This window comes from Mesoplodon mirus (genome assembly GCF_964341445.2).
Source record: "Mesoplodon mirus genome assembly, chromosome: 12".
Lineage (NCBI taxonomy): Eukaryota > Metazoa > Chordata > Mammalia > Artiodactyla > Ziphiidae > Mesoplodon > Mesoplodon mirus.
The window spans coordinates 83,254,223-83,264,938 of NC_138988.1; the positions used below are offsets into that span (position 1 = coordinate 83,254,223).

Consider the following 10,716-nt stretch of genomic DNA (forward strand, 5'->3'; position numbering starts at 1 on the left):
AAAGCTACTGGGAATGGTCTCAGGACAGCCTGATGAGGTGGAACAAGAAAAATTTCCTTTCAAAGGCATTTGAGAATAACTGTCTCTTTCCTGTGGCATCTTTGACAAGCCTCTGTCTCCCCTGACCCTTATCTCACCTCCTGTTTCTTTGCTGGGCCCCTTGGTCAATGTTAATTCCTATTTTCTCATCTGACTTAGCACCATCTGCTTAACTTCTTCACTGGCACCCCCTCCCCGTCCTGGCCTGGCTTTTTGTGTCGTTCTCTGTATTCATCTCTGATTCTCTTGGCTTCTGTTCATGTCTGTGTGTCTCTCACACTCACTGTATCCCTCGTGCCTCTGTGTCTTTTTCTTTTCCTGTATTATCCCCCCTCCCTTCTCTGTATCTCTTTTTCTACTTCTGTCTGTTTTTCCCTCCATTTCACTGCTCCTCTCTCCCCACTTTGTGTATCACCTCTGTCTATGCATCCCGTTCCCAAATCTGGGCTCAGCCTCTCACCTGTCCTGTTTGCCTCTCCTCCCTGCCTGATCTCCTCCGACCCCACAGGTCTTGCCACTTCCCCTGCCCGGAGACGGCTCCACTGTTACACCTACAACTTCGCCAAACCCTGCTACCCTGTTCCTACCGAGTGTCAGGATGATAAAGTTTGTGGCATCTGTATTGGTACCTCAGGGAGGACTCCCTAGGCCTTCCCCACCGCCATCCGTCCTGCCTTTCCTGTGGCCTCGTGGCCCTTGTCTCCTTCCTGCCCCTGCCTCAGCATCCCCTCTTTGTCCCATAGAACAGTGAGGTCATCAAGCGGAAAGCCTGCCTCCCAAGGACCCAGTGCTCTCTGCAGGGCCATGCCACTTACTGGTCACTCTCCTACACTCCTCAGCACCACTGCTGCGAGCAGGACCTGTGCAATGCAGCCACCACGCCGCATCGGCTCCCCAGCCTCCTCCTCATCACCCCGCTCATCCTCGTGGCCAGCTTCACCTGGGGAGCACACCTCCTCCACCAGCCTTCAACCCAAGACTCCTCCACTATCGCCGTGGCCCTGGAAACACCGGCACAGACACTTCTGAGATCTGCCTGATCTTGTACAGAGACCTCACACCCCTTGGGCCCAGCACCTTCACGGACCCCTCCCCAAACCCGATTCCTACAGGCACTGCTCTAGCCCCTTCCTGCCCAGAGGCACCAACCCAGAGCCCAGCCTCATAAAGAACACCTGTTCTAAATCTTTGGTCTTTTCTAGATGTCTGTTGCTGATGCATTCTCTCAGCCCCAGCTCTCTGGCAAGGCAGGTGTTTGACGGAGCTGTGGGTCCCAGGCAAGGGGATCGAAAGGGCACCAGGTGTGATGAGCAGGAGGGTCCTGCTAGGAGAGATTAATTTGGTAGGTCAGGAAGGAGGGCTTGGGGAACTGTGAAGAGTAAATATAATAAAAATGCTACCTGGGGGCTTCCCTAGTGGCGCAGTGGTTGAGAGTCCGCCTGCCGATGCAGGGGACGCGGGTTCATGCCCCAGTCCGGGAGGATCCCACATGCCGTGGGGCTGGGCCCGTGAGCCATGGCCGCTGAGCTTGCGCGTCCGGAGCCTGTGCTCCGCAACGGGAGAGGCCACAACAGTGAGAGGCCCGCGTACCGCAAAAAAAAAAAAAAAAAAAAGTGCTATCTGGGAGTTCAGTAACACTGCTCTGTGTGTGTGTGTGTGTGTGTGTGCATGCGCACACGCATGTGCTCTAACAGCAAAGTATAGCTGCTTGGTGGGTTGGGCTGGGGTGCTGGCACGTGAACCACAACTTTCACTTCGTCCTCCACCTGTCATTGGTATCCTCCTTCTTGCCATTAACTCAGCTTAAGCCACTGCAGCGTGAAGGCTTTAGGTAAGACTTCTGAGAAAGCTTTTCTCCAGTGAAGCGCAAGCTTGAGTAGACACACAAAGGGGCCCCTGGTGGAGTGGTGACGGTGTTACCGGGAGGCCGGCTGATTTCTGCCTTAGACTAGGAGCTGGGAGCACTGGTGCCCTTCCCCGCTTCACCAGCCCAGACTTGTCCTGGTTCACTGACAGCCAAGCACGCAGGGCCCAAGTACTCACCCCACCAGGGAATTCACCCACCCAGCACGGTGGACACTCCCTCTGCCCAGGGGCCCCCAGGATGTCAGGGTGGTAAGCTGCTCCCTGCTCCGGATGCCACAGTGGAGCGCCTAGGATAAGGGGGTGCCGTGGGGGTGGTGGCCAGGCACAGGTACCCCCATCCTGACTCAGTTCCCTCCACTTCCATCTGAGGAAGTCTGGGGTCTGATTAGAGGTGCTTCTCTCTCAATTTCTTTTCTTTGTGGGGATGAGACAGGGGTGGGGATCTGGCTTACTTTAGAGGCAAGTTGAGTCTTCTTTCCATTCTCTCTGTCCCTCAGTCCTCCCACTTTGTATTTCTATTTGTTTTCTCTCTCTCTCCATCTCTTTCCCTTTACCCTGACTTGAGCCTCTTCCCTTCTCTCTTCTTCAATTTCCCCCATTTGTCCTTTGGTTCCCCCGTAACTGACTCTCCACCACTGCTCACGTCTCTGGATTCCTCTGTCTCTTTTCTTCATCCCCACCCCTCCCCAACCCCTCCCAGCCACCCCAAGCTCCCCTCAACCCCATGGTACTGCAGGCTCAGGGCCACCCCTCCACTGGCTTCTGTGAGACAGAAAACCACACTTTTCATAGGTGACATCACAGAATAATGCTTCTCCTTTCCTTCAGCCCCCAGCCCCTTTTCACACACACACACACACACAGCTTGGCTGCTGGAGACCAGCTGGACTGTGAAGTAGCACTCCCACCCCCTCCCCGTGCCAAGGTTTTCAGGAATCTTTCAGGTGCCAGATGGCCAGGGAGATAGCAGGTCACACTTCCCAGCAGATGTCATCGAGGTCACCTGGTCTTAGGGGCAGGTGGGCTGTGGGGTTTGCAAAGCAGAAAGACATTAAGGATACTTCTATTCTCCACGTCCTCAGGAACCAGCATCCCATCTCCACCCCAACCTCAGTCTTCTCTGGGATTTAAGCCTCTGCCCCCTGGTTGTTCCTCACCTGAGATGGGCCAAATGGATGTTCTCATAGACCTGGATCTCAGGTTTGAACTGAGGAAACGAGGCATCTGGGGAGAAAGAGCCATATGAGGTGTGGCAGAGAAGTCACAGATAACTCAGAGCTCTATTCCTTACCCCCCTCCTCCCCTAGAGAAGACAGGGTATAGAGGCAAGATATGAGCCCACCCCTCTGGGAAGGAGGGACTCACTTCTGTGCTTAGTCCCCTGGACCCTCCGCCTCCAGAGCATGACGCTGAGGACCACGATGGTGAACCCCTGGCCCACTGTGAGGGACAGCATCAGGATCCAGGGTGCATCCCACTCTGTGGAAGGGGCACAGAGGGCAGGGGAGGCATCCATGGGGGCTGCAGGAAGGGCAAGATAAGAGGGATGAGCAGGGAGGCAGGGAGGGGGGTCTGTCCCTTGTGCCCCAAAGAAAGGCTTTCCCCCATAGTCCGGTGGGCTCTTCCAAAAGAAGACTTCCTTGCCCCCAATATCCACCGGCCCGTTTTGCCTGTTTCCAGGCCTCTCACCCTGATCCCATAAACCAACATTGATAGAAAGTGGTGATGCCCCCCTGGCTACACATGGATGGCTAACTCCAGGGTGGACCACCAGCTATTACTGTGATTTTTTCCTCAAGCCCTTCACAGTAATCCACCCTTTTAAGAAAAAAAGAAAACGTCTTCTGTTTATTCATTCTTCCATTCATCCACTCCACAGGTGTTCGCTGAGCGCCCACCACATGCCAGACCCCAGATTAGGTGTGAGGATGTAGAGGGAAATAAACCCCAGTCACTGCCTGTTAGTTGGCCTTCACTCACCAAAAGAATGGTCATTTGCTCCTCCCTCCTGCCTTGTAAATGGGTTGTTCTACATCCAATAGCATTCCTTCTCTGTATAATGGACTTTTTATTATAAAACAATTATATATTTTTTCTCTTTCTGCCTCCACCATCAATGGGCCATTATAACATCAGTGCATATATCCTTTCTTTAAAAGACAACCGCCCCAGCAATAATTCTTACCTTCTTCCTCGCTGCTAAGGGATATTCCACAAAAATCATAGATTATCCTATTTCTCATTCTAGCTCTTTTTTTTTTTTTTTTTGTGGTATGCGGGCCTCTCACTGCTGTGGCCTCTACCGTTGCGGAGCACAGGCTCCAGACGCACAGGCTCCAGACGCACAGGCTCAGCAGCCATGGCCCATGGGCCCAGCCGCTCCACAGCATGTGGGATCCTCCCGGACCAGGGCACGAACCCATGACCCCCGCATCGGCAGGCAGACTCCCAACCACTGCGCCACCAGGGAAGCCCATAGATTATCCTATTTCTAAACAAAGGTATATTCCACCAGAATTCCTCTTCTCCCTCTTGACTGATGGTCTATTCCATCAGAAAGCTGGCTTAACCAGCCCCCTTCTCTGTTACAGATCCAGTCAGTGAGAAAAAAGCCCTCCTCCTACAGGCAGCGGAGGATAAAAACAGCGAATAACAGATACGCCCCCTCCCCTAGCTAGCAGTGCGGGATGTGTCGGAGGCAACATCCCTTCCCTTAGTGTCCATCAGTTTACCTGCCAGGCTAAAGCTGACCCCTTTGTTCTGAGGCAGGAGGCAGCGGATGTTTCTTGGTCTACGTCCCCTGGGCTCAGGAAGCCCCTCCCCAGGACACACCAAGAGCAGGGCAGCCCCATCACCCCAGAAGGACTGCACACGCCCCCTCACAGGACCCTTCCCCTCCAGCCAGGTCACAGAGTCCAGGCGTCTGGCGGGGACCACAGAGCACAGGAGGATAGAGCAGGGGGATCCATCTGCAGCCCTCGCAGAGAACTGGGATCCTGGAGGGAGAGAGGGACTCCTCAGTTCTTTGTCTGGGCTTCCCTGGTTCCCAGTGGCCCCTGGTCTGTATGCCTCCCACTCACCTCTGAGCACGGAGACATCATACACCCTCCAGTTCTGGTACTCGTGGTGCTGACCCAGCACGGCGCACCAGTACCGCCCAGCGTCTCCCTCCTTGGACCCTTCCAGCCACAAAGAGTTGTTTCCCAGGAGTTTGAGCCTGGATTCCCTTCCGGGCTTCCCAGGGTCTGGGGCTGGCCTGGCTACTTGGACGTGGGCCACTAAAGCAGTGGAGGAGCCTGTTGCAGGACTGCGGAACCAGGACAGGAATTCGTCTCCATGCAGGGTGGGTGGTGAAGGACATGGCAGCTCCATTGCCTCCCCCAGTGCCACATAGATGGCCTGGATGTTGTCTGTGGGGAGAGGGCTGTGTGAGACCAGAGACCTCCATCAGGTCAACAACCCCACCCGTCAACCTCCTACCCCTGGCTTCTTCCCCTTCTGGGGTCCCCCAGCACTGGGCCTGACTGTGAGCACATTTCTCAAGTGACAGCAACAAAAAAGTAAGGTGGAGAGAAGAGGGTGGGGCTTTCCCCACCTCTCCTGGCAAGTGAGGGAATCTGAGGGCAAGAGGGAAAAGGCTGGAATAGTTGACAAATGCCCATACCCCTCCCTTTTGTTTCTCCTCTTCTGGATGAGCATTTACTTGTCCGTTCTTATTTTCTAAAGGAAACTGTACCTGACCTGGACCCTCGCTGACTCTGGATCTTTCCCAGTATTAGAGGCAGGGGGAGGTCAACTGGTGTAAATCGATCTTCTTGAGACAGATGCCTTCCCCAGGCCCCTAAGGAGAAACAGCAGCAGTCCCTCCCAACCCTGTGAACAGGTGAAGGACCCCTCAACTCCTGCTCCTTACCTGCAGCAGCCTGGGGCAGCCCATGTAGGCACAGAAGGAGGAGGAATAAGACAGCCATGGGGAGAGCTTACCAAGTTCTCTTGCCTGGGACCTGCTATCCCCAGGGAGGAAACAGAGCCCAGATAAAGGCCCATACTCCCTAGTCTGGAGTGACATAGGCCTTTGAAGGGGATGGGAATGCTGGGGAGATAAAGCCCAGCTGCATGTCTAATGGGGAAAAACTGACAACAACCTTTCTGTGCCAAGAGGGAGAAGACCAAGTTCAGGCCACTCCAAAGATGACCTCTTCATCCTTCAGACTCCACATCAGCTGAAGGACTCAGAACAAAGACTCTATGTGCTAAGAAGCCTGTGCAGAAGGGGTCACGGCTGTCCACCTCCCATCAGTCTGGAAGTACATTCCGTGTTCTCTCCTCCAGCCCAAGAGACACCAGCCATGAGGGAAGAAGCTGAGTCTTCATATTGGTTTCCAGGGAACCCAGCGCAAGACTGCACATCCAGTCAGTACTCCCTAAATGACTTAGAATGACTTTCACGGACTTCCCTGGTGGCACAGTGGTTAAGAATCCGCCTGCCAATGCAGGGGACATGGGTTCGATCCCTGTTCCGGGAAGATCCCACATGCCGCGGAGTAACTAAGCCCGTGCGCCACAACTACTGAGCATGCGCTCTAGAACCCTGGAGTCACAGCTACTGAAGCCTGCATGCCACAACTACTGAAGCCCGCATGCCTAGAGCCCGTGCTCCGCAGCAAGAGAAGCCCGCGTACCGCAATGAAGAGTAGCCCCGGCTCGCCGCAACTAGAGAATGCCTGCGTGCAGTAACGAAGACCCAACGCAGCCAAAATAAAAAAATAAATAAAATAAATATTAAAAAAAAAAAGAATGACTTTCTCTGTGGCTGCTTGGCACATCACAGACTTCTTCTGAGCCCCTGATGAGTATATTAAGTTATTACTCAAGGAGAAGGATAGCAAGGGCCTGGAGAATTCACTGATTCATCCCTTTCCCTCAGGCAGGACTCTCTTAAGGCAGCTCTTCATATTGCTCTAATAGTTTTTAATGTGTTATTTATTTATTTTTTTAAAAAGCCTCCTGGTAAAGCATTTCTTTATTTTTTAAATTAATTAATTAATTAATTTTTATTTTTGGCTGCTTTGGGTCTTTGTTGCTGCGCGCGGGCTTTCTCTAGTAGCGGCGAGCGGGGGCTACTCTTCGTTGCAGAGCGCAGGCTTCTCATTGCAGTGGCTTCTCTTCTTGCGGAGCACGGGATCTAGGTGCGCGGGCTTCAGTAGTTGTGGCGCACGGGCTTAGTTGCTCCGCGGCATGTGGGATCTTCCCAGACGAGGGATCGAACCTGTGTCCCCTGCATTGGCAGGCAGATTCTTAGCCACCAGGGAAGTCCCAATGTGTTATTTATCTTTAAAGGCTATTTTTTTGTGTGTGTGCGGTACGCGGGCCTCTCACTGCTGTGGCCTGTCCCTCTGCGGAGCACAGGCTCCGGACGCACAGGCTCAGCGGCCATGGCTCACGGGCCCAGGCGCTCCACGGCACGTGGGATCCTCCCGGACTAGGGCACGAACCCGTGTCCCCCGCATCGGCAGGCGGACGCTCAACCACTGCGCCACCAGGGAAGCCCTAAAGGCTATTTTTTAAAAAGTGTTTTTGATGAACTATTTCATGCATACCAAAGACTATATCTAATGTACAACTGTATATTGGCTAAATAAACTGTGGTATATTCACATAACGGAACACTCGATAGCAATTAGAATGAACAAACCACAATGACATGCAACAAGGTTGAATCCCACAAACATAAGGAGAGTAAAGAAGCCAGAAACAAAGGGCACGTACTGTATGATTCATTTACATAAAGTGCAAAAACAGACAAAAGTAATCTATGAGGTTAGAGATTAAAAGAGTGGTTACCCATGGATGGATCTAGAGGTTATCACATTAAGGGAAGTCAGTCAGAAAGAGAAAGACAGGGACTTCCCTGGTGGTCCAGTGGTTGAAACTCTGCACTCCTGGTGCCGGGGGCCTGGGTTTGAGCCCTGGTCGGGAAAGTAGATCCCACATTCATGCCACAACTAAGAGTTTGCATGCTTCAACTAAGAGTCTGCATGCCGCAACTAAGAGTCCTCATGCTGCAACTAAAGATCCCGCATGCTGCAATGAAGACCCAGTGCAGCCAAAATAAACAAACAAACAAACAAACAAGAGGTCTTTCCTGGTGGTGCAGTGGTCAAGAATCTGCCTGCCAGTGCAGGGGACATGGGTTCGAGCCCTGGTCGGGGATGATCCCACATGCCTCGGAGCAACTAAGCCCGTGTGCCACAACTGTTGAGCCTGTGCTCTAGAGCCTGTGAGCCACAACTACTGAAGCCCATGCACCTAGATCCCATGCTCCACAACAAGAGAAGCCACTGCAACGAGAAGCCCGAGCACCACAACGAGAGTAGCTCCCGCTCACCGCAACTAGAGAAAGCCCGCGCGCAGCAACGAAGACCCAACGCAGCCAAAAATAAAGAAAAAGACAAATACCATATGATATCACTTATAGGACACAAATGAATTTATCTACGAACCCTACTGACAGACATAGAGAACAGACTTGTGGTTGGGGGGTGGGGTGGGGGGGTGGGAGAGGAATGGATTGGGAGTTTGGGATTAGCACATGCAAACTATATAGGATGGATAAACAATAAGATCCTACTGTGTAGCACAGGGAACTACATTCAATATCCTGTGATAAACCATAATGGAAAAGAATATGAAAAAGAATTTATCACTTTGCTTAAAGCAGAAATTAACACAACAGGGATTTCCGAAGGCGGCAGATGGAGTGGGTGCTGCCGCCTGAGACCGAGGCCTGAAGAGAGCAGAGACTGCACCCCAGGAGCGCAGTTAGGAGCTGAAACTCGCCTGAATTTCGTGCAGAAGGCTGGAGCAAGGGCATAGAGAAGTGGGGAGCAGGTGAGGGGGTCTGCAGTCTGTCCGGGGTCGGGCGCGCGCGGGTCCGGCGGACTGTAGTCGGAGTGCGCAGCCCGCCCGGGCGAGTTACGCTGCAGGCGTATTAAACACTAAGTAATGGCTACGCAGATGCAGCTTGAAGCAAACGCAGATATTTCAGTGGAAGAAGAGAGCTTTGGCCCACAACCTGTTTCTCGATTAGAGCAATGTGGCATACATGCCAATGATGTGAAGAAATTGGAAGAAGCTGGATTCCATGCTGTGGAGGCTGTTGCCTATGCACCAAAGAAGGAGCTAATAAATATTAAGGGGATTAGTGAAGCCAAAGCTGATGAAATTCTGACTGAGGCAGCTAAATTAGTTCCAATGGGTTTCACCACTGCAACTGAGTTCCACCAAAGGCAGGCTGAGATCATACAGATTACTACCGGCTCCAAAGAGCTTGACAAACTACTTCAAGGAGGAATCGAGACTGGATCTATCACAGAGATGTTTGGAGAATTCCGAACTGGGAAGACCCAGATATGTCATACGTTGGCTGTAACATGCCAGCTTCCCATTGACTGAGGTGGAGGTGAAGGAAAGGCCATGTACACTGACACCGAGGGTACCTTTAGGCCAGAATGGCTGCTAGCAGTGGCTGAGAGATATGGCCTCTCTGGCAGTGATGTCCTGGATAATGTAGCATATGCTCGAGGGTTCAACACAGACCACCAGATCCAGCTCCTTTATCAAGCATCAGCCATGATGGTAGAGTCCAGGTATGCACTGCTAATTGTAGACAGTGCCACCGCCCTCTACAGAACAGACTGTTCGTGTCGAGGTGAGCTTTCCGCCAGGCAGATGCACTTGGCCAGGTTTCTGTGGATGCTTCTGCGACTTGCTGATGAGTTTGGTGTAGCAGTGGTAATCACCAACCAGGTGGTAGCCCAAGTGGATGGAGCAGCCATGTTTGCTGCAGATCCTAAAAAACCTATTGGAGGAAATATCATTGCTCATGCCTCAACAACAAGACTGAACCTGAGAAAAGGAAGAGGGGAAACCAGAATCTGCAAATTCTATGACTCTCCTTGTCTTCCTGAAGCTGAAGAAGCTATGTTTGCCATCAATGCGGATGGAGTAGGAGATGCCAAGGACTGAATCGTTGGTTTTTTTCCTGTGATAAACCTTAAGTGCTGCAGCCTAATGGAGAGGACTGCTCCCTGAGGTTCTTCACAGACCTCTTCCTGTTGTGACTCCCAGGAAAAGGCTTCCAGGAAAACAGCTATTATATCGGCTTTTCTTATGGTGTAAACACGAGACAGGTCAGTAGTCACAAGCTGATCTGAAATGTTTATTCCTTCTAGAGTATATTAATGTCTATGTGAATTCTTTGGTTTGGGGGTGTAGGTATGAAGTACCTTTGACATCATAGTGCCTTGGGGGTTGACTCAGGGCTAACTGCTATTGGCCAATCTTATGTCTCTAAGAGAACTAAAACTGGAGAGACCTGACTTATCTCACTGTCTGAATAATGTTGGGGAAAAATATGCCTGAGCTATGTGGCAAAGGGAGTGGGTCTCCTCACAGGTTTTTTTTTCTCTATCAGTAAAACTCTTAAATCAGAAGCAGGTAAAGTTTGTGTGTCTGAATAGCTTATATAAGAATGTTTTTTTAGATAAGTGGTATTGAGTAGGCCTGCTGGGCTACCAGCCCTTCACCATCTACTCTTTTTTAATGCTAAGAGCAATTCAAGATAGTTCTGGAATCTTAAGCATTTCAGAAGCTCTTCAAGTAAGTAGATTCAATGTGGGACTGCTAATAAAGCAGTTATTTGTAGTGAATGTGCTGTTTATAGGAGTTATTCTGGTACAAGCTGAACATTTCAGGATAGGGCCTTCATAATATAGTTTTGGCTCTGGGTAGGGTGATCAGTTTCTATTG

The 10,716-nt window shown here is 51.6% G+C and overlaps 1 protein-coding gene and 1 pseudogene across 2 annotated transcripts; one reads left to right on the forward strand and one right to left on the reverse strand.

Annotated features, from left to right (window-relative positions):
• Positions 1-2,807: 2,807 nt before the first annotated feature.
• On the reverse strand, positions 2,808-5,876 carry LY6G6F (lymphocyte antigen 6 family member G6F; the record flags this gene model as incomplete). The annotated part of the gene is made up of 6 exons (XM_082638434.1): positions 2,808-2,929; positions 3,063-3,129; positions 3,271-3,426; positions 4,638-4,901; positions 4,986-5,315; positions 5,819-5,876. The coding sequence occupies 6 exons, from the start codon at positions 5,874-5,876 to the stop codon at positions 2,905-2,907; spliced, it is 900 nt and encodes a 299-aa protein (XP_082494560.1). The 3' UTR covers positions 2,808-2,904.
• A 2,959-nt stretch (positions 5,877-8,835) lies between these two features.
• Positions 8,836-10,170, forward strand: LOC309813552 (DNA repair protein RAD51 homolog 1-like; annotated as a pseudogene). Its single transcript has one exon. The product of its transcript is annotated as a DNA repair protein RAD51 homolog 1-like (transcript).
• The last annotated feature ends 546 nt before the right edge of the window (positions 10,171-10,716 follow it).